General features: G+C 37.9%; 1 protein-coding gene and 1 non-coding gene across 2 annotated transcripts in view; both read right to left on the reverse strand.

Annotated features, from left to right (window-relative positions):
• LOC101700626 (CD2-associated protein) overlaps window positions 1-24,566 on the reverse strand; it is a 32,629-nt gene that overhangs the window by 3,096 nt on the left and 4,967 nt on the right. The window contains exon 2 of the mRNA XM_004844752.3: window positions 959-1,097. Within this exon, the coding sequence (XP_004844809.2) occupies window positions 959-1,097 (139 nt within the window). The remainder of the gene's footprint in view (window positions 1-958; window positions 1,098-24,566) is intronic.
• Window positions 21,002-21,108, reverse strand: LOC147829799 (U6 spliceosomal RNA). Its single transcript, XR_015448566.1, has one exon. It is a non-coding gene; the product is annotated as a U6 spliceosomal RNA (small nuclear RNA).

Here is a 24,566-nt window from a genome sequence, read left to right on the forward strand (position 1 = left end):
TATTATAGGCTCAAAGGTATAATAGTATAAATCTTTCCTTTGAGAAGAGAGATGTTGACACCCAGCTCAAGAAGGCCTAATTAGGGAACTTGTTGCACAGGGTTTATTTCATTGTGCTTAGCCATCCAGCACCTAGAGGCTGCTGAAGCCATGGTCCAAAGGGACCTGGTTAGTGCATGGGCTCATGGCACACCTTGGTGTTTTCCATGTGATGCTGGTTGTTTAGGTATGCATAATGCAAAAGTTGGGGTTGTAGAAGCTTCCACCCAGATTTCAAAGGAAGGCCTAGAAGTCCTGGAAGGTGAGTGCCTAAGGCTGTGTGAATGAAGCCAAAGATGCTGTGGCGACCCCAGGGAGTTGGAGATGCCAAGAATGTGGAATGCGTGTCAAGCAAAGCCATTGAACAGTGTCTGGATCCAACCCAAGAAAGAGGCCATGTGGGCTACAGCTATCAAAGGCACTGCCTAAGCCCTCTGGAATTCACCTCTTACCACCATGTGCTCTGGATGACAGACATGGAGCTATAGGATTTAATAGTTGCCCTGCTGGTTTTGGTCTTGCTTAGGTCCTATTACTTTCTATCTGCCATTCCTCCCTTTTATAACAGGACTCTTTACCCTGTGCCACTGCATCTTGGGATAAGGTACTTTGCCTTTTAATTTTTTAAGTGCTCACAGCTCAAAGTTTGCCTTGATTCTAAGCAAAGATTTTGGATGTGGACTTTTGAGGAATGCTGGGACTGTTGGAAATTTGGGGAAGGGACAATTAAGTTTTCAGGTGTACTACTTGTATCATGGTAGGCAGAATTATGAATGTTTTAACATCTTCATTTGGAGGTTAAGTGTGGTTTAAGGAGAAGTGTTTGGGTGTTATGGTGACAAGGGGTGGAATGTGTCAGTTAAGTTTAACTGTCAACTTAATTTCTTTAAAAGTTATCTAAGAGATTAGTAAAACATACTTTTGGCTGTGTCTTGGTGGATCATTGGGTCTATATCTGGCCTCTGGCCCCTTTCTGAATTCTTCTCGTGTTCTGTTTCCCACCTGCTATGAGCCAAGTGACTTTGCTCAGTTGCACCCTTCTGCCTTGATGTTTCTACCTTGGAGCCAGTAGACCATGAGCTGAACCCTCTGAAACTGAGTCAAATTAATTTCATTTCCTTCAAATTGTGGGTATCAAGTATTTGGCCCTAAGGATGGAAATGGTGACCAATACATTACCTATAAGTATATATAATTATTATTTATCAATTAAAAATAAAGTCAAACTTTGAAAAGAGTGAAGATGGACATCTGGAACATATCATTATTGCTGCCTGCTTCTTGCTGCTTTGACTTTTTATCAGGAAGAGGACAATCCTGGAGGGACAGAGCCTGATCCTTGGCCTGGGTTCCTTTTTTTGGCCTATGTATTTTCATTGATTTGTTACCTCTAGTCTTCTTTTCAAACTACTGATTTTCAATGTCAAGCTCAATTATGATTCAGGAGGGAAAACTTTGATAAAGCCCTGAGCAAATCACAATCTCTGTCCTTTAAATACCTGCCTCATTTATTATCTGAAACATCCATCTGGACTGCCTGCTTCTTCTGAGAGATCTTAAAGAAAAGATGAGATTTGAATTTAGGAAAATTTTATTCTGCAGGTAGAAGGGAGGCTAAGGGTTAGAAATAAGAACCTTACACTTCTAGATATAGTTAATTCTGCTGTAATTATTGTTTTGAAAATGTCAATTTGTTCCAAAAAGATTGAAGAATTAGGGAACAATTTGAGCATAATGCAAATTTTACATTTATTTGTGAATGACTGAGTCCACAAGAAACACTACAAGAATGCAGAAGCTGTCCTCTGCTTAATTGAGTTGTGGTGAATATATAAAATGGACACATTCATGTCTACCAGCTCCCTCAGCTCACCATGTTCATTATGAGCCACATCCATTCTCATCTGGCCTTTCAACATTCAGTCTGATTCCAGATAATCCTTCATCTACCATTTTGTAATGATTCACAAGCTATATCCTTTCCAGCACCCCATGTTCATAGGCAAAATCAGGTTGTTGTCAAGGTAAGCAGTCATAATTATTGCAATATTTATGTATTTCTTGGCCATTTAACATGAGAATGGCTGACATTTTTATTTGGTTCCTATCTTTTGCTTATATGTCACTAACAGTGTTTAAATTTTTGCACCCCTAGTTTCATTTCCCCCATAAACCCTGTATTTTACTGCATAATTCTGCATAGCCTGTTGATTTTTAGAAATGCATATGTCATATGATAACAGAATTGACTGTATTTTTGCAGTTTGAATTTGAGGCTACCTTAGATTACTCAAAAAGAGAAGAATGTGGGCTACAACTTTAATCCTGCTCAACATCGGCAAAACCAGATTACATAGATTGCATAATAACTAGTGAAGATCTTTATCAAGAAGAATAAAAGAGAGAAATTATTGGGAAAATCAAACCTATGGATTGGTTCAGTAAATATATATGAAATGACTAAGAAATTACTCTGTGATGTATATGATTGCCTTCTTATTTTTTCTTTATTTCACAAGCCAGGGAAGAGATGACCCTCAACTCTACATACCTGTCAAAAATTCCTCTATGGAATAGTCTCATCATGAGTTCTGGTTATTCTTATTAATTTATGTCTTTGAGATACTGTATTATTTCTTTACATATATTTCATATATGACAAATTATAGAATAAGAAACAGTGCTTAAATGCACTCTAACATCATGAAGACAATACATAATAAAGACCTTTAGTTTTGAAATCACACCTAAATTTCATCTTTTGCCTTAAACGATATGACAGTGCAAGTTTAGATATTGAGTTTGTTTTATATAGCAAATGAACTAAAGTCCATTTAGAGTATAATAGAAAAGTCTAAGAGTAGAAGACTGAGGCGTGTGGAGTCCTTCTTCCAGCCCAGTTTCTGTTTACTCTTTCTATCTACTTTCACCTTTTCCCTTTGAGCTTTGTCCTCACAGTCTGATCCCCAATCTATTTGGTTAACAGTTTCAGTCTGTGGTTGGCTGACTCCAAGGCAGGAGCACCATGGTGGAAGAGTACAGTGGAACAAGCTGCTCACTTCACATCAGGTGTGAAGTAGAGCACAGAAGAGCACCAGCAGGAGGAATTGTACTCTCCCAGTGACCCAGCTCCTTGACCTGGGCCCCACCTCCTAACAGCACATTCAGCTTTGAACATTAGTAGATTAATCCACTGATCAGGTTAGCACCCCTATGAACCAATCATCTGTCCAATAATCTCTTAATCCATTCAACTTGACAATTAAGATTGACTGGCACAATCTGTAGGTATAATATTTTCTTGTTGATATTTTGGTAAAACTTGCAAAAATGGCCAAGGAGAAAATAATTATTTGACTAAAATTTATACACACACGTGTGTGTGGAGAAAGCATGTCCCTGCACATGATATAAAGACCCATGTCTGGAAGCAGGGAGATGGAACCACACGTGTACTATATCCATTTATTTGGTCATCTTTGGCCAAGAACATTCCTATGAATTATTTGTGTAAACTTGGGGTTTCAGATGGAGTTTTACTGGAAGTATGAAGTCTTCTTGAGAGTAAAGAAGAAATTATTACAGGATAGCAAAATTAAAATTAAACATTATAATTTTATTATATTATTTAATTTTATATTGTATTATAAATTGCAAACTTATATATAAATTAGTTATAAAACTAGTTTATAGTTATAAAACTATAAATTAGTTAGTTTTCCTCTTTCTAACTAGAGCAACCAGAGCTTTGTGATCAGAGTCCTGATCCTGCGTAAAGGTGTAGAGGAAGCTTTTTGTATGAGATTTTTCACTGTCTTGAATGTCTGGCGATTACGTCCACAAAGCATCATTTATGTTCCCTACTTTATCAGAGCCTTTATGATGGGGGTCACTTCTTTTTCATCTTAATTTTTACAGTTTCATTTTGTGTTAGTCATTTGAAGAAAGTGTTTTCCATTTCTTCTTATTTGCTAGGAAAATTGTTTTTCTGTAGTTTTTCTAAATTGAATATGGAACTACCAGGCCATGGGGAGTACACACATTGATGTAAGTGAAATATTAGACATCAAGATGTGGTGTGTGTGTGTGTGTGTGTGTGTGTGTGTGTGTGTGACACACAAAATACATCTAGTGCTTACTGGCAAGTGCTATTCATTCCAAACTGATTAAGAAACTACAAGATGTAAACAGAGTCTCTTTAAAGAAAAACATCAAAAGCCTCTCCTTTTTGTCCCTTTTGATAATGGTGATTTCTTTTGGTTAATGTATTGTACTGTATGACAGGCAGTTGAATTCTGATCAGGCTGAAATGAAGGAATAATATCACAGGATGTGTAATCCACTATATTTTTGAATAGTGTTAGAATCCTCATTTTTCTGTTTCCAGGTTTGGCAAAAGCACCATCGGGCCAGTTGATTATCCTGATTTCCAGACTAGACTGGTTCCAGAGTGGCCATGGTTCCTGTTAGGAGAGAATCCTGAGGAAGTTAACAATAGCCATTATTATAGGAAGAGACCTCAGGTAAACTCTCAAAGATCATTTTCCTAGTTTAAAGAGCTTTCATTGTTTATGAGTTATTTATTCATTCAGAAAACATTCACAAGTGCCTATTTTATGTCAGGCACAACAGAAAAGAAAGATATCTTGAGGTCTTCACACATATCTAAGCACCATTTACATAGTTAGAAACTTGAGCAGCTGCCAGATGAGTTTAAAAAAAGTCTAGATAATAGCAAAACTGAGGTTGGATATTTTAGGGACCATGAATGAAAAGATTCATGGTGTTGCTATGTCTTCCTGCTAGAAAGTGAGTAATTGTGTCTTTCAAAAATATGCATGTTGAAATCATAACCCTCCATGTGAATTTACTTGGGAATGGATCTTTTGAGAGAGTGGAGCCCTCATGACCTAATGAAGGTTCCCTTTGTTAGGGAACCTTGGATGATTTTCTCACCCTTCGATCACTGAAGACATGGGAAGATGACTATCTATGAACCAGAAAGCAGGCTCTTACCAGACTCGAATCTGTTGGCACCTTGATCTTGGTATTTTTTTGGGTGGATCATGGAGGCATGGCCTTGGGTCTATGTCTGGTCCTTCACATCTTTGTTCCACCATGCCTTTCTGCCATGATATCTCTTCCTTGGAGCTGGATGATAATGGACTGAAACAATGAGCAAATTAAACCCAGTTTTTACATTGCAGGTATTTGGTATTGTGTATCAGCGACCAGAATGATCTGAGATACATGGAACACTACACCATTTTCTAGAGTCTAAGGAAGAAGATAAAGCTCATTGTGGAATTTAGCCACAATCATAAAGGGGAAAGGAAAGCACGAGTGAGAGCACACGAGCACTTTATGAGCACACTTAAGGAATCCTATCCCATATTGGTAATTCTTAGGATCTCCAATGACTGCAGGAACAGGAATCAGGAATCTCTAGATTTTTGAGCAAAGCTTGCTTGGCACACCAGTAGCAATCTTGTTATATTGCATCAGCTTTAGGGGCTGGGAGAGTTTTCTGCTAAAGACAGCTGGCTGACAGGAGCCCAGTAAAGATAGTGGGGACCTCGGGGAGCTACCAGCAGCCACTCAAGGTGTGGCTAAAGTATCTCTGTGCTCCATGTGGCTGGCGTTGGATTTCTCCTTAGGACATAGATATTGCAAGATGCTGAGCATCTTCCAAACATCATACAGGACTCCTTTGAAATATCCCCAAACTCACCATTTGTGTCAGTTCCAATAATGCTTTTAAGTAACTGTTTTTTTAAAAAAAATTTTGTTAGTACATGTTTTCAGTACATGACATTTACGTTTACATTCATCTTAGGGAGTAGGTACATGTACATAGCATGGCTTCTTTTTTTTCCCCTTTGTCACCCACCTCCCTCCATCTTTAACTCCTCTTTCCCCATTTTCATTCTTATTATTATCTTAATTCATATGTTTATGACACATGATGTTTACATGCTATGTTTGTATTTGTTATGGATGTGCCCTCTTGGGTAAAATTTTTGGGTTTGCTGACAATGGACCAAGGCTTGGTTTGCATAGGTGCCTAGAATGTCTAGGACCTACTCAATCCTTGTCACAACCTTGAGTCTCTTTTTGGGCATCATCCTTTGAATCTCTGGAACCCTCTCTTGGGCCCACCCTTTAAATGTCTCCTTCTGCCAAAGCCACTCTTCCTCTCTCAACTCAAAGACAGCACTTTTCTGAGAGATGGGCATTGTGCGAGTCAGGAAAGTGGTGCAGAGTTCCTCCTGATCAGGAGGCTTTTCCTTCCCTGCCACTCTCCTCTTCCCACCCTTGAGATTTTTATCGCAAGGAAGTGAGGACACAGTGAATTTCAGCTTCATCCTTGCCATTCTGGACCTTTCTCCCTCTTCTCAGTGGTGACACAATCTCTTCTTTCCTGGGCAGCTGTGCTCCCTGTCCTCAATCCTCTGCACCCAGCGCTCTATTCTTTCTTTCTTTTTGGTAATGGGATCGAACTTGGGACCTTGTGCTTGTGAGGCATGCACCGGAACCACTGAGCTAAATCCCTGGCCCCATTGCTCTATTCTTAAATCACAAGTTTTGCTCTGGATATGTAGATGGCAGCTTTTGGAACATTATTTTCTCCTTCAACACAGTGAGAGTTTAGAATTACTGTTTTACCCTTGACTCAAAAAAACCAATTTGAAACTCAGTGTCAGACTTTCCTTTATTTTAGACTGGGTCCTCCCTCTCCTGATTCAGAGGATGGTGGAGAATAATAGAGCAATAAAATTTTAGGGAATGGAGGACATTTTAATTTCATCTCTCAACATGTTATCAGTGAAACCAAATTTATGAAATACTTGTTAATTGATTACTTTTCAGATTCCTTAGAGATTTCAAAGCTTCTTCTGAATGCTAAGGCTGGCCCTTTGAACAAGCTAAAGCGGTATTTCTTCAGCTTGAGTAATGTGTCACATGTTTGTATTACTGTGTTACCTAAATATGTACCCACATATATTGTACTCTAAGTATAAGCTTCTTATATTGGTAGCTCTTGATTCTAAATGAACCCTTAAATGGAAAGAATGCATTAATTTTACACATTCAATTGCCATTCTAATAACATTGAGAATACTGTTAATTTAATATGGTTCATAATGTTTTCACCAAATGAATCTACTGTTTATAAGCTGAATATGGCACCAGAAATATAGTTTTAGTTTATTGTGGTTGATAATGTTTGTTGAAGCTATCACCTATAAGATGACTATGACACTGATGGCTATAGTTTGGATTATTTGATAGTTTGCACTTGGGAAGGTCTTTCTACTGTTCTGTGTGAAGACTTAATTATCTCATTTATGTGTGTTTGAGCTACTGGAAAACATTGGTTTGTGAAGTACATCAAGCCTCCACTTGGCTCAAGTACCTCCTTTACACATTGAAACTGTTATGTTAATTTATTGTTAGACACACCAATTAAAAATTAGACCAAGTACATTTAATTTTCTTGATGCTCAAGAAAAAGTGTCAGTGTGATGAGAGGATTTCTCAAAAGGTCATGAAGTTCCCTTTGTCCTGATATTCACACCCTTGTACAATCCCCAGTGCTTGTTTGTGGATTGGATCTGGTGACTTGCTTCTAACTGATAGAACACAGCAAAGATAATGAGATGTCACTTCTGTGATTAGGTTACAAAAATCTGTGATTTCTATCTTGCTAGAAAACTCTATTGCTTTTTTGGTATGTTTACTTTGATTCAGCAAGCTGCCAGTTTGCAGAGGTCCATGTGGTAAGGAATTGAGGGGTCCCCCAGCCAACTGCCATCTAGCAATTGAGGTCCTCAGCATAAGCTTAACAGTCACATTCATGCAAAACTCCCCACAAGTGACCATAGAAGATAAAATGGGTTTCTGGAGGGCATAAACCCTGAGTTTTCACATTGTCTCCTATTAGTGGTGTGACTCTGAGCAAGTTCCTAAAATATCCTGCACTTCAGTTCCTTCATCTGAGATGCAGTGATAATACTGGTATAACTTCACCATTCTTGTATTAATTCGTACATTTACTAAATATTTATGAAATATCTGCAATGTGCATGGGACTGACTTAGGCACTGTGTATAAGGAAAAAAAGAGTTCCTGTCATAACAGAGAGAATTAAGTAAGATATTTGATGAAAATACTAAATAATTTCTAAAGTGTAATAGTTAAGAAAATGGTCACAAATAATAATGACAGTGATATTATTTTAACAGTGCAGCCTCTGACTTTTTCAGATAGCTGTTTATCACCCCATCCCTCCATGTAAGTTTGCTGAATATACAAGATCAACAATTTTTTCCTTTGGAGCAGAGATCACATTTTCTATGTCAGTCTGCATAAACTCGTTGCAGCTTCTGTGTTTATAATTGTCCCTGGAAAGGCTCTCAGGGCCCCAGCGCCAAGCATGCTGAGGTTGTTAAGATGTGTCTCCCCTCTCTCTCTGTCACACAGATGAGTGTGTCATTGTTGTGTAATTAATGACAGGGGAGCCAGGGCCCAGAATTAACACACACCAATCAAGGCCTTGTCAGCCTGGGTGGTGTCGATGGGATTTTTGTTCTTTTAGCAATATTTATCAATACAAAATGTTGCACAGTCTAGTGGGGGAAGGGAAGTGCCTTTGTGGCACTGGTGATGTGGTTGTTTACAGCAAGCCACAGGGGCAGCCTCAGCACCATCCACTGATTAATTCAAGGCTCTGCAGGCTGAAGTGGATGAGGGAGCCAGAGGAAACATCTTCAGTTTAAAATGTGTGTGGTGAGCAGATTCCCTCTGATTCTGAGCAGGTCTTAACCTCTGCAAGCCCAGGGATTTAAAATGTTTTGCTCACCCCAGGAATAGGTTTTTACTGAGCAGTTTTTGGGTATCTAGCAGTGAGACAGGCTTATGGGCAATAGAACAGGCTGTGGCTCTTGAGTTCACAGATTTAATGTTTAGTTGATGAGGAATGTGATTCCCTGCAGATTGGGCAATCAGAGCTAGAAGGAATCTTAGAGTTCTTGCAGGAATCCTTTCCATGGAGTGACATTCAAATGCTTATCGTTATTTTCTTGGCTATGGTTGGGTTGGTACAGAAGAGGGTCATAGCATATTGTTCTAATTCCTTATGTTTGGGAGGAGACAAAGAGGAGTGTGAAGTGAGTTCACTGTGCACTGGTTGTCAACTTGTCTTAGTCCAGTGAGACAGAACATGCACACAAGTTATATGAAGTGGATTTACTGCCTACAGATAGACAGTGAGGAGCAACAGAAACCTGATTCATCAGGAGCTCATCTTCCAATGCTCAAGAAAGCTGCTTTAGGGCAGATGGAATCTTAACTGCATGTGCCCCAGTTCTACCTCAGCTGAAGGACTCAGAAAGCAACCCACCCGGGGTTTTAAACCTTGGGAATAATGTCATTTGCTAGGCTAAATTATTCATGAACAATTCTGTTTCTAGTGGGGACTGGAACAAAGCCCAGGCTTTCCTGGATAACCTTGTATTTCAGAATGCTACATTCCTAGTACTTTCTGCAATTATTTTTGAGAACTGCAAGTGACAAAGAAGGGAGAAATGGGTTGGTTCAAGGCCTCTTTCAAGGAGAGTAAGAAAACATGAAAGAGAAAAAAAATGACACCTTCCTCTTCTCTGAAGACTCAATGAGAACCAATATATGATAATAATAGACTATTGTGTGCTTCAATTCATAATTCATGGTCATCACACCACGTATGTTGGGTTGTTAAGTTCTGGGGCATTGACAGCACTCTCCTTGCATAACTATATTTAGGTCCTTATCACCCATTAATACATCCATATTTTAAATGTTATGCACAACTTCACCATTTCAAAACAAAAACTCTTGTCCCTTTCCTACTCCCTCCCCTGTCCTTCCAGTCATATTTTTCTGTTTTTCCAGAGCCACATTGTATCACTTCTGTCACCCTCTTACCATGAGCCTGCCTGATTTTCTTACTCCTTGGGCCCTATGTTACAACTTCCCAATGCTCTCCCTACTTGTGATCCATTCGGCTATCTGCTTCTCTTCTCTGGCTCCCAGATAGCTGTGTGCTGTGTAGGTGGGGAAAGCATACGAATGTGCAGGTGTGGATGCTAATTTTAGCTCCGTTCTCAGTGCAGTTCTGCAATCCTCTGATGTGGCCCATTTGGTACCCTCATCTGTTGCTCACAGCAGTTCTTATACAACTCTAGCCACCCCAAATTTCTTCTGCACTAATGGCCTTGCTTCTCATTATTGTAGAGTATATCGCGCCTATTAGCCATGAGCTATCTCCATTTTCCTCTCCCCCTTCACTGACTACTGTAGATTAACTCATGTCACAAAGTGTCTTTATTAAAATTTCCTCCAAATCAGTTCCTGAGGGAAGGATTATAGTGCTGCAGAGTATTTGGGAGATGATAACAGGAAACACTAGGAAGTAGACAGGAAAGAAAACTAACAATGACTGTGTTATCAAGCAAATTTCCTTTATACTGGCGCATAATTCTATTGGGAATTCTGGGAGCCAACACAGAACACATGCTTCAGTTTCCCATCAAGGGATGAAGGATTCTTATGCATTGATTCTCATCAATCTGCAAGTGGAGGCTCCACCAGGGACTGTTAGCTTTCCACAACCCCTGGTCTGATGCAGTTTTCTTCTCCCAGAAAGATTTTGTGCCAGCTGTTTAAACTTTTGGAATTGTCAGACGGGACCTAGTAGCTCTGACATAGTCTGCAGTCTTTTTCCAATATATTATTTATCTAGAAATATAAGGCCTTTTCCAGTAGGTGATAGTTATGAAGATAAAAGTCAATATTTTTTAGATAAGAAAGAACATAATTCTCCATCAAGTACCTGGCTCTTGCTTTGGAAAGTAATGGCTTTCAAAATTCTCTCTCTCTCTCTCTCTCTCTCTCTCTCTCTCTCTCCGTGTTTACAAAAGTTTACAAAGGTTTACAAAAGTCTTGGTTTTCAAGATTATCTGTGTTTTTGTATGTATGTATGTGTGTGTAAGTACTTGTATGTACTATAATTTACAAAAGACTACTTATTGCCTGAGCCTGTATTTTATCTTCTTGGAAGTAATTAACTGTGCCTATTATTTTGCTCTACATTTAATGTAAGAAGGGAGGCATATAATGATGATGATCACAGTGAGGACAACAATGGTGATGAAATAATACTTGAGAATACAATAAATTGGGAAGTACTGAAAAATATTATTTCACCATTTTTTCAATTTCTTTTAAAAATTTTTATTAGCACATGTTTGTAGTACATAATGATTACATTCATTGTAAGGAATTGGTATGTGTACATAGAACGTCTCAATTATTTTTGCTTCCTCTCCATTTCATTTATTTATTTAGAGACAAAGTCTTGCTATGTAGTTAAGGCTGGCCTTGAACTCACTATGTAGCCTAGGCAGGCCTGGAACTCATGGAGATCCTTTTGTCTCAGCCTCCCAAGTGCTGGGATTACAGGTGTGCACCACCACTCCTGGCTTCTCCCACTCCATTTTATTCATTTATTTATCTTATAAGTCATTCTAAAGTTAATTTTCATATATACAGATTAACAAGCAGACTAATAGATAAAACAAACATATAAAACTAATAAGACAATTATACTAAATCAAGATACATTTTTAGATACATTGTCCATGCTGAATAACAATTTTTTTCTCTTTTGTCCTATTATCTATCTTTTATTTTGCACTGTATTATATGTTGAGTTTTTCAAATAAGAAAATCCATGTGGTATTTCAGTTGGGGTATCTGATTTACTTCACTTAATATTTACTTCACTTAATATTTCCTGAAGCAGGAAACAGTGAGGACCCCAGCACAGATAACTCTTTAACATGAAGAGTGGAGCAAAAAGCAGCTTTTAATGATGCCTGCAGCTCAGCGAGTGACTCCTGTCAATCTCAAGAGCCCCAAATAGAAGTTTGTGCTTTCTTATATATCTCTTTTTTACATCTATGAGGCTTAATTCCATTGCAGTTTCCTTGGGAATATAGCAAGCAGAATATACACAAAGCAGAGCAGTGGAGAGAGGGAGAGCAAAGAGTTCTGGAACGGCTTTCTGAGTCCATTACCTTCCAGATTACAGAAGTTGTCATGCCTACTCAGGTACATTCCACAAAGAGCATAGTTATCTAATTAATCCATAGTTGCTTAATGCAGTTGATGCATAGTTGTCCTATTCCACATGGAGGGGTGGCCTCCCCTCTCACTGTGAGCCTGCCCCTGCTAAGCATGTCACTGATGCTGACAAAGACATGTGCTGGACCAAGTGCTGACTCTGAAACTGTGGTCCACCAGTGTCCCAGGTGATGCTTAGAACTAATTCAAAGCTACTCCTGTTCTGAGATCTCTATGTCTTGCAAGATTTTGGACAATCATGCCTTAAATTTTATTTCTATTTTTTGCTTCTAGCCCTTTTTCGCCTTAAGAGTTAGGGACTATTTACAGTGTATTGCACACTATGACCCCTTCTTGTTCAACAACTTTCTTTCCCACTATTGTCCTTTAATTTGTGAAGTATTTCTCTAGAGGGTGGTTGGCCCTGCATGTAAGAGGCTACCATCAGCTCCAGGCTCTGCCACCTGTACCTTCCACATGTCTGACTCTTAGTGTGGGCAGAGCTTACTACTTTCCTCCATCTTCAAAAGAAGAATCTTCCTTTTTTAGTTTTCTACACTTGTGTCCCTTGATCCTCTGTTCTGAAAGACTGCTCTATCAATTTTCCCCTCTCTACTACATTCTTAATTCTTCTGCTTTTCTGTTGTACCACCTTCCTATGGTTGATAAACAGACTCAAATGTTACATTTTAGGAGCAACTCTCCCTCCACTCTGCTGCCACTTTCAATTTTCCTCTTTTCTTCGCAGCGCAATTCCTTGAAGGCATAATTTGCACATACGGTCTCAACATCCACATCTTTCACTCACTCTTCATCATTCAGCAATCTGGCTTCTGTCCTTCCACTCAATTGAAACTGTTTTAACAGGAGCATCAGCAGCCTCCTTGAAGCCAAATCCAATTGACTCTTTTTCTGCCTTTGTCACATTTGACCTTACCACAACACCTTACACTGTCAACCATTCCATGATTTGTGAAGCCTTTTCCTTTCTTAATTTTTTTCTCATTCCTTTGTGATCTCTTAAATATTCCATCCCATTACTTTTTGTGATTTCTTTTCATTTTCTAGAAATCACCCATACTTTTCCCTTTAGGGTTCCGTCCTTGGGAGGATTTGCCTTTTGGTCCACTTGTCATTCTGTATGTTCTCTTTGGATAGGCTTCAGCTTTTCCTGGGTCATCTTGCTTCAGATCCTGTATGTTGATCATTTTAAGTGTGTGTGTGTGTGTGTGTGTGTGTGTGTGTGTGTGTCTTCATCATCTCTGCTAAGGAATCAACTTGAGTATGCAACCACCACCTGGGTAATACACAGGCAAGTCAGCTGGAACACAACTAAATATAAACTTACTGACTTTTGCTATATTCTTGATAATTCCCCTTTATTACTATTCACAATGTATTAGCAGTCAAGTTTAAAATCTCAGACTAAATAATTTTTGGTAATTTTCTTTATGAAATGACACATGTAAATGGTACCCAAGCCTGACCTCTTTGGTCTCTGTGCTATTTTTCCATTAAGGTTACAATTAACTAAAATAATCAATTTCTAAAAAGAGAAAAGTTTTGTTTTGGTTTATGGTTTTAGAGGTTTCCATTTGTGATTGATCAACCTCATTGCTTTGGGCCTTTAGCGAGGCAGCACTTTATGGAATCAACACATGGCAAAGTGAACCTCTCACTTCACACCCAGGGAGAGGAAAGGAGGAAGAGGAGGGGCTGAGGTCTCTTCAAGGGCATCCTTAACTGTGATCTAAAGACCTCCCACTTGGCCACACCTCTTACAGTTTCCATCTCCTACCAGTTGGGCCACTCTGGAGAACAAGTATTTGACCTTTGGGGGACACTCCCTACCCAAACTATCTGTGTATCTCATCGTCCTTGTATTCTGGTGTAGATTTCCATCACTTCTCATCATTTGACCCAAAGTAGGGAGATGAATAAGTGATTCATTCACTTTGTAAATAAATAAGTAAATAAATAAAGTCATTCACTTTGCACTGTGCTGGTATAGAATGTGTTCACCAAGTACCACCCACTAAATTATGCCTCATAATTAGTTTTCCTTCACTTTTCCAACCTGTTCTAAAGTCTTGTCTAGAACAATATTTTGAAAAGCTTAATAAATTATGTATACAAAAGCCTTTCATGAACTCTAGAACTTATAGAACAAAGAACTAACCTATGTCCTATTCATCTCTATGTCTCCAATTCTTAGTATTATGTTGAATAAATGAATAGATGAAATGTATTGGTTACAAGCTGACATTTATCTAGTTTTGCAGGTCAAACATTTCCCATTATTTTGCTTAGTCCTAAACTTGCTCCATGCAAAAGTTCACATTTTTAGGGCAGTAAAACAATTCTGTATGATGCTATAATGGCAGATAAATGACATTAGACATTTGTCAAAACCCATAAAACTGTTTAACTTTGTATAAACTATAAGTTTAGTTAGTATTAATCTATCAATACTAATTCATTAGTTATAACAAATGTACTAAATTATGTAATATGTAAAAATAGGACTAATTGGAAGGGCAGGTGAAGGAGGTAGGGGATATATGTGAATTCTCTGTACTTTTTGTTCATTTATTCTATACATCTAAAATTGCTTTAGAAAATAAGATCAATTAACAAAGAATAAGTGCCTGAGGCATTTAGGGCTAGAGAGTTTTGTTACCTGTAAATCAGAGAAGTGATGTGATTTTACACAGTTAAAAAGAGACAATATTCAAGTTTCCTTACCACCATACTTTCCTTTAAACCATATCCTCTATTATTTCTTTCCTGCATTAAGAAAGGTATGTTGTTAGTAAAAAATGACTTTTAATCTCTGTTCAACTTTTTGTAAGGAACATGGTAATCTCATCATTGATATTCTGCTTTTGGCATTTTTGGAAAGTAAAGTCTTAGGCAGAGTGGAGTTTATTAGGGACTGTGAGAATACCCTTCACAAGACTAATTTAGAGTCTTTATGACTCAGTGGAGGCTGTCAATCCTAAGTTATTTGACATTTAATTTCTGCTGATGTAAATTTTATATGACAAATAGTTTCATTTAATTGTGTCACCTCTGGCTTATATACACCGTAAAAGATTTCAATTTTAAGAGGCAGAAACAAAAGAGCCCTCCTTGGTTGAGAGGGGTAATGTCAAGAAGTCTTGCAAGGGCATGGCTGGTTGGGAAGGATGAATGGTTCTCTGGGGGAAAAGACCTCTGGAAGGAGGCTAGGCACCTTTACCTGTGCCTCTGCTCAGAGTACCTGGGCTAGCAAGCATTGCTTCCTCTCAGGACCTTGACTGATGTACTCTTCTTCCCAGGAGCCAGTGCATACACCTGCACCTCTATGGGTCTTCCTTTTTGAAAGATTTCCACAGAGCATGTTGCTGTACATTACATTCTGGTACACATTAATAACCACATTTATTGAACATTCCCTGACTCTTGATATTAGTTTCTCCAATTAAAACCACTGTGTTAGAGCTTATGGCATGAATCATTCTCATTAAATATTGGGAAAGTACTGGCTTCTATTTACATATCCAAAAACTTTACTGAGCATTTACTATATGGCATGTTCTACAGTAGATACTCTGGAAAATGAACTATGTCTACTCTCAAGAAGCTTTCAGTTAGCTAGGAAGATTTGATATACCTAAAAAAAGAGAAAACAATATAAGGCATATGTGTGCACAACACTTCATGGTTTGTTACAGATTCTCACTGTCTCTTCAAGAGGGATCACTGGGTGAGGAGAACAGATATCACTTCTGCATTGTATTGGTGAGGGCTCTGAGGTTCATGAGATGAAAGCTGCTATTCTGCTTCTGAGGTCTGATGTGCTTTCTCACCACACTTTGTGGGTGTCTATACACACTTACCATGAAATCCTCCAACAAAATATGAGCTCTTCCAAGGTGTCAATAACAGCAAACATGCTGTTTTTGTAGATGCCATTGCTGACAAAGCCTTGGGCTTGTTGGTGGGCATTTTGTACATTTCTAATGCTAAGAAAATCAATGTCAAGAATGGTTAATATTGGTTCAGTTTATGCTAATATAAACATTAATATCCCAATAACAAAATACATATAAATTTTACTAGTACATTCCATATGTTAGACATTTCTCATTTTCAGTTTCATATTCCTTTATAGAATTAACCTTTGACTATTTACTAGTTCTATTCTCTATGTGAAACCTGTGATACCTGATGACTCTCAGTACTTGTGGGAGTTGCTCTACCAAGCTCATTGTTCACCTTTTTTCACACTTCCCTGCCTTGTTCTCTGCCTGGGGAGGGTGTCTGCTATGAATCCTGTCCTCTGCAGGCTCTTGTGTCCCCAGGAGGAGGCATTGTACTGCATTTGGCCAATGGGGGTGGCTAGCAGGGAATTAGAGATGAAATAGAGTGAGGCTGAATGTTTATTCCCAGGCCCTATTATTTTGAGGCCATCATGAGCTGGCTTCACTGTTCCTCTGAATGTGGTCTCCACACCTTCCTGGCTCTTCTCTTTGTCCCTTGTTAATCTAAGGACATTAACAGCTATTTACAAGAAAATATGCCAATTAACAAAGGAAACACATTATTTGTAAACAATCTCCTTATTAAATCTCTTGTCTAAGATCAGGATATTTCAAGGAGGATTTAATAAAGAGACTGTTTACAATGTGTTTCCTTTGTTAAGGGAAAAAATTGATGCTAGAAATATATATATATACACACATGTATATACATATATATGTACATTTTCTATGAATATAGTGTATTACATTTATTGATTTGTGTATGTTGAACCATCCCTGCATCCCTGTGAGGAATCCCACTTGGTCAGGGTGTATGATCTTCTTGATGATCTTTTGCATTCTATTTGCCAGTACCTTATTAAGGATTTTTGCATCTATGTTCATTAGTGAGATTGGCCTATAGTTCTATTTTTCGGTTGGGTCTTTCTTTGCTTTGGGGATCAAGGTGATGCTTGCTTTCAGGAATGAATTTGGGAGTATTGCTTCCCTTTCAATTTCATTGAAGAGTTTAAACAGTAGTGGCAGTAGTTCCTCTCTAAATGTCTTGTAGAATTCAGTGGTGAAGCCATCAGGGCCTGGGCTTTTCTTAGTTGGTAAGTTTTTAATTATGTTTTCAATTTCATTGATTTATATTGGGTCGCTTAGAATTTTTAGGTCATCTTCATTCAACTTTGGTAATTCACACATATCTAGGAATCTGTCCATTTCTTCTATGTTTTTCATCTTATTGTTGTATAGGTTCTTGAAGTAGGTATTGGTGATCCTCTGGTTTTCTGCTGGGCCTGTTGGAATTCCACCTTTTTCATTCCTAATTGCATGGATTTGGACCTTTTCTTTCCTTTTTCTGATAAGGTTGGCTAAGGGTTTGTCAATTTTGTTTATTCTTTTGAAGAACCAACTCTTGGCTTCATTAATTTTTTGTATTGTTCTCTTAGTCGCCATTGCATTGATTTCTGCTCTGATCTTTATAAGTCCTCCTTTCTATGAACTTTGGGTTTGTCCTGTTCTTCTTTTTCTAGAAGCTTGAGGTTCAGCACCAGGTTGTTTAATTGGGCTCACTCTGTTTTCCTAATATGAGTATTCACTGCTATGAATTTCCCTCGTTAGACTGCTTTCATTGTGTCCCATAGATTCCGGTATGTTGTATTGTCATTGTCATTTAATTGAAGGAACTGTCTGATTTCTTCCTTAATTTCCTCTGTCACTCATTGCTTATTCAGAAGTGTGTTCTTCAATTTCCATGTGTTTATGAAATTCTTGTGGTTTCTTTTGCTATTTATCTCCAGTTTCATCACATTATCGTCTGATAATATACAGGGGATAACTTCAATTTCTTTGCATTTACTTAAATATGTTCCATGAGCGAGTATGTGGTCTATTTTGGAGACTGACCCATGTACAGCTGAAAAGAATGTGTATTCTGATTTTGTGGGGTGGAACACTCTGTAAATATCTGTTAAGTTCATTTCTTCAGAGTTTGATTGAGTTCTAGTATTTCGTTGCTTATTTTTTGTGTAGTTGATCTATCTATTTGTGACAGTGGGGTATTGAGGTTCCCCACTATGATTGTATTAGTGCTTATATGATTTTTCATGTCTGTTAGTATTTGTTTTATATCATTGGGGACACTAGTGTTTGATGCATAGGTATTTATGATTGTCATTTCTTCCTCTTGGATTGTTCCCTTTACAAGGATATAGTGTCCTTTCTTATCTCTTTTAATCAGTGCTTGTTTGAAATCCACTTGATCTGCTTTTTTGGGGGGATTCCTGTTGCATGGAGCATTGTTTTCCACCCTTTAACTTTCAGTCTATGAGTTTCTTTTTGAATTAAGTGTGTTTCTCATATGCAGCATACTGTTGGATCTTGCTTCTTGACCCATTCTGCCAGTCTATTTCTTTTGATTGGTAAATTGAGACCATTAACATTGATGATTATAACTGATACATATTGACTTATCATTGTCATGACTTTTTCTTTTTGTTGGATTCTCCCCCTTTACCTTTAATTTCCTGTCACACTGGATGCATTCATTCTGCTGGGCTTCCTGTGGTTGTGATCCTCATCGTCTTTTCCTAGGATATTGTGTAAAATTTTTTGGAGTGCTGGTTTGATATTCATGAAGTTCCTAAGGTATTCTTTGTCATAAAAGTATCTTATTTCTCCACCAATTTTGAAAGATAGCTTTGCAGGGTACATCAGTCTGGGTTGGAGGCTGTTTTCTTTTAGGGCTTGGAATATGTCACTCAAGCTCTTCTTGCTCTGAGGGTTTACATTGAGAAGTCTCCTGTGATTCTGATGGGCTTTCTGTTGTATGTGATTTGCTTCTTTTCTCTAAGTACTTGTAGAACTTTGTTCTTCTGTTGGGTTTCTGGAATCTTAAGAATTATATGCCTATGTGTAGATTTTTTTGTGGTCAAGGCTATTTGGAGTCCTATATGCCTCACTTATCTCTATGTCAAGTTGTTTTCCCCTGCTTGGAAAGTTTTCTGCCATTACTTCTGTGAATAGTTTTTATGTCCTCTGCACTCTCTCTTGTTTCTTCATTGACTCCAATCAATCTTATGTTATTCTTCTTTGCATCATCTGGCAGCTGCTGGATTGATTTCTCATGGTTTCTTAAAATTTTAAAGCAATTTTTCTTTTCCTGGTCATTAATTGCACTCTTATCTTCTATATTTGAAATTCTGTCCTCACATTGGCTCATTCTGCTGTGTAGCCTTTCAATGGAGTTTTTAGTTTCCTGGAAATCTGTTTCCATCTGTTTTATGGATTCCATTTGTTTCTTATGTTGGGATTCCATCATGTTCCTCAGCTCCTCTCCAGATTTATTAATCATGTCTTGCACTATGGGCACAACCTCTGCTGTTATCTGAGAAATTATTTCTGATTTCATTTTTTCCAGATCCTCTTTTGTTGCTAGTTCAGGGAGTCCAGGTGGTTTAGTATCAGAATGTTCCATCTTGTTTCCCTTTGGGGTTGCTGTAGGTGATCTGCAAGTTTGGTTTTGAGGCTTATTACATGTCTTCTCATTTTGACAGGGGGTCGGGGGGTGCTGCTGGTGCCAGCATGGCTCACCTCCTCTGTGGTGGGAGCAGTGCTACGGTGGCCCAGAAGCCTCCTCCTCTGCACTGGGAGTGGTGGCATTTCGACCCAGAAGCCTCATCCTCTGCGGTGGGAGTGGTAGTACATTGGTCCAATATATATATATATATATATATATATATATATATATACACACACACACACACACACACACACATATATATGTATATATATATTATATACTTCTACAGAAAATATATTTTTTAAAAATGCAGTTATATCACAAATAATAATAGGGTAGATATATATTTTATACACTGTTACAGAAAATATATTTCTACCTAAAATATAATTACATTACAAATAATAATAGGAAAACATACCATTTATCAAAGACCTATGGAAATATTATCTGTATTTTATAGATAGGGCTATTGAAGCTCAGATAGGATAATTGATTCTTAGCATCAATTTTTTTCCTTAGGGAAAGTTCATTTTCTTTTTGTGTCAGACATAAGTAGTATAGATTGATTAATGTTCACACTGAGATTTAGTTCATCCCAAATTATTCATCCATCAAAATCTGACTATCCAAGCTAGGGACAATCTCAGTTGATGTTCCTACCATGAGGAACCTTTTAGATTAAGGATTCTGGATTGATAACACCACATTGTATCATTAAATGAATCTCTCAGCAAGATGTGAAGTAGCTGAATGTATATTCCAGTTTTGCAAATCCCTGTGTTAGATACTTCCAAAATAAAATTAAATAGTCCTTGGTCATTGTCTTTGAGAGGACCCAAGTCCAATAAGAAAGAACAATGAGGAGGTGATCTATCAAGATTATAGTTCTTGTCTTATTGTTTGTCTTTCCAATGTTAATATAACTTCAGCCCATTGCATCATAAAATTTTGTTAAATTTGAATAAATTAATTATGAGCAACAGCAGGCATGAGATGTAAAAACATAAAGTAAATTAGAAATTGACAAAACAGAGAGCTCATTGCAGCCTTAAAGTTTCATGGAGGTGGAGGAAATTGATCTAGGCCTTAATAAATGTGTGGATTTGGGTAGACATAAAGGGGCAGGGACCAGATCAGAGGGGATTATCTAATTACTTGCCTGGTATAGACTCGTAAAATTTATATTATCAAGTGAAATAGTATGAATCTTAATAGAAAATCATTTGCAGACACAAATTTGCATAGACTTGATTTTTTTTTTTTAAATATGGAATGCTTCACGAATTTGCATGTCATCCTTGCACAGGGGCCATGCTAATCTTCTCTGTATGGTTCCAATTTTAGTATATGTGCTGCTGATGTGAGCACAACATAGTCTTGATTTTAATAAGACTCAATTTACATAGACAATCCAGAAGGTCATATTATTTTTTTTTGTTGTTTTTGTTTTTTTGAGATAGAGTCTCACTATGTAGTTCAAGCTGGCCTTGCACTCACTATGTAGGCCAGACTGGCCTCAAATTCATAGCAATGCTCCTGCCTCAGCCTCCTGAGTGCTGGGATTATAGGCATGCACTACCATGCCTGGCTCATGTCATTGTTTTTGTAAAAACACAACCAGCAGCATTTTATGTAAAAACCTGCTGTTTACCATAACTGCACTAGCATAGCATGCTATCTTTTAAAAATATTTGTTCATCATAACTATGACAGGTCATATTATATCTTAATTTTAAAAAATATATTATGTGAAAATCTTAAGCAAGTGCAAGGACAAAGTGAAATAAAAGCAGGTTCTGAATACACTGAAGAAAGGAGTGACTAGAAGGGTTAAAGAGGTATAGCAAAGGGGAAAGAGGGCACTCTGAGTAAGTGTAGGCCATGTTAAAATGTCTGTCTGTGATGTAGACAGCAGGGGGTTAATAAGCCATGGTAAATGGCAAAGTGCAATTTTTAGAAATCCTGATGTGAAAGGGTGTGCTCAGTGGGTGTGAAGGAGTGGTCATGTTGAGTCTAAACATATTTGCTCTAGGCTGTGAGCCGGAAACTCTGAGCAGGAAAAGGCTTGAGGCAAGAGTTACTGCAGGCAAGAGCACTAGTGGCTGAGAGAGGAGAGGTCAGATGCAGCTGTCAACAATTGAGAATGAATTCGGATATCACTTAGTGCCAGCAAATGGCAGGGGTGCTTAAGGAAAAGTCCTGGCATTGTGGGGGAGAAATAGGACCTAAGATGAAAGTGGAACATTGGAGAACAGAAAGTATGGCTTAGAGGAAGAGGCTACAAGAAAGAGTCTGTACTGGGATGAGGTGGTATAAATATTAGAAAGCCAGTAGTTCGTAGAGGCTAAGTATAGGGCTTGCTCCTCTATTTATTATTGATTTGATTTTGGACAAGTCACTTTAACATTTCTGTTCCAGTTTCTTCATGTGTAAAATAGGATTGTTGTGGAGTTTTAAGCGAGATGTTATGTTTAGTAGGAACAGAAAATCAGAATCAGAATAATCAGAAACAGTAGAAGGCATAAATTTCAGGTTTACATTTGTTAGGAAAGGTGTTTGATTTTCCTCAGGTGACAAATGTTTACTTGTTCTCCTTATACTATGTATGCACATAATGTTAGAAAGTTTGGTTGATGGTAGTGTTTTATTATTGTGACTGGAAGTGATCTTTTTTGTTGTTTTTATTGTATTGTTATTTTTGGAAATGATGTCTATATATTGTTGGTATTGTTTTTCCAAGAAAAAGGAATGGAGTACAGATTCCAGGACTTTTTAATCCCTTCCAGAAATCGTTGTTGGAAGAATGTTTCAGTGTTCTTTCTGGGTATCTCACTGAACCAGTATCTTCTGAAAACTCCTAAGTTCTTGGAACTGTGTTATGAACAAAGTAACTGCTAAGAAAGAAGCAATGCAAGGATCAGAGCAAACCTCAAATGTTTTCTGCAGTGTCTGTATTATTGAGAACAAAGAAAGAAAAACCTGGATTGACTTTTTGAACCTAGCCAAAATATGACTCTTTCTGGTAAGCAGCTATGGATATCAGCCTGACTTCTGCATTTCATGAGGTTCAGGGATCCCTAAATGTCCATCCACAGCCTTGGCTTAATCTTGACTTTCTGCTCTTCTACGGGAGTGGGGGGGGGTGGTTATGTGGGTGTCATTTGTTTTTATAGGCTTCGCTCCATAAGGTGAGCTTATGAGCTTTGCAAAAACATCAGCCTCTGTTTTAGTATGGTTTGGCTCTTCAGTTTGTCGTTTCTGTTTATCTGTTTAGTCATGTGATTTTAGTGTCCTTGCTTGGTGTGACCTGAGGAGAACAAGTAAACATTTCCTGACAAGTGTAAGTTCGGACTTCATACCTCGTGTTGTTTCTCATTATTCTATGTGTAATAGCCAAAGCTGTGTGGGATCCCTGTTTTGTAAGGCGACAAAGGCTTTTATCTATTGGATGAACAGAGATAGAAAGGCCAAAAGAACTGGAGCCCAGACTCAAGGTCTTCATTTTAGTTGAGGAATGAGAAAGAGCTTCCCAACTTTGGGTTTCGGATAGTGAGCCCTCCAATGTAGATGAAACACGGTTACAGAGTACATCAAGCCCTTTTTCAGCTGTATTCATCTTATAAATTAGTTCATAACATTTACTCTCTTGGAAGCATCTTAGCAGCACAGGCCATTTCTGACAAAGAGAGCCTGACAAGGTCCCAGACCTGCCTAGGAAGAGGGCGGGCATATCCTTGCCACCAATTGGGGGCCCTTGGGAATCAAAGAAAATGTGACACATTCTGTGCTTGCCTCTGTTTGTGTTGGGGGTCTGCTTGGGGGAAGAGGACTAAAAAAGGGAAAAAGAGGTTTGGAAAGATCATCACATATTTTAATTGACAATGTTGATCTCGCAATATGATTGTGGGTTATCCTCAGATATATGAAATCCTTTCAATCAATCATCTTGGATGATTGGGAAGACACCTGGTGAGGAAGGGCTAGATCTGGGATTATCACTAAGCAGTTCTTTGCCTTACAGGTTCATCTGAAGGGAGGGAGCTTGGCCTTAAGAAAGAGCAACTTAGGAAATACTGTATGACAAAAAGGTGTTTCTTTCACAGAACAGTTATGATTTCTTCTTTTCATTACTCAATGAGCTGATTTATGTGTTCACAAATTGTTTTGTGGGTTCAGTGGGTATAGGATTGGGATAGAATATTTGCCTTTCAAATGCTAGAAGCACAATCCATTGGATATTCATATGCATATATTTTATTATATGTGCTCTTATATATTATATAAAGCCACTGTTTAAATATTCACAACAGCTAGACTAACTTATCTCCAGACCATACTTTACTCACCCCGATTGCAAGCTTTTTTTTCTGAGTTCCATTTTCTACACAATCTTACAAATACAGTTTGCTTTTTCCTCTATTGATTCATCCTGTAAGTATATAATTGAGTTTCTTCAGATCTAAAAATCTTTCTGTGTATGTTCCAATTTGTAGTTTTTTCTTCTTGAAATGTGAGGCTTAAATTTAAACACAACATATGTGGTCAAATAAATGTTTATTAAAAAGAAAACAGAGTAATCATTTTTCAACCTTCAATATTATGTTTCTGTTGATGTCATTGAAGATGGGAGCCACAACCCACAGTGAGTTCTTTGCCCACTAAAACTTCTGGAACTTTTCTGCACAGCCCTCTTCTTACTCTAGCCTGTTGTGCAGGTGAGTGTTTAGATCCAAGTTTAGGAATTTACATTTGTCTTTGTTGAATTGATGGTATCTTGTAAGCTTCAGTTCATCACCCTGGGGATTATAAAAAATTATTCTCCTTTT

The sequence above is a fragment of the Heterocephalus glaber genome, unplaced genomic scaffold (assembly GCF_053883595.1).
Source record: "Heterocephalus glaber isolate CG9 unplaced genomic scaffold, H.glaber_assembly_v1.0 deba00000470, whole genome shotgun sequence".
NCBI classification, from domain to species: Eukaryota; Metazoa; Chordata; class Mammalia; order Rodentia; family Bathyergidae; genus Heterocephalus; species Heterocephalus glaber.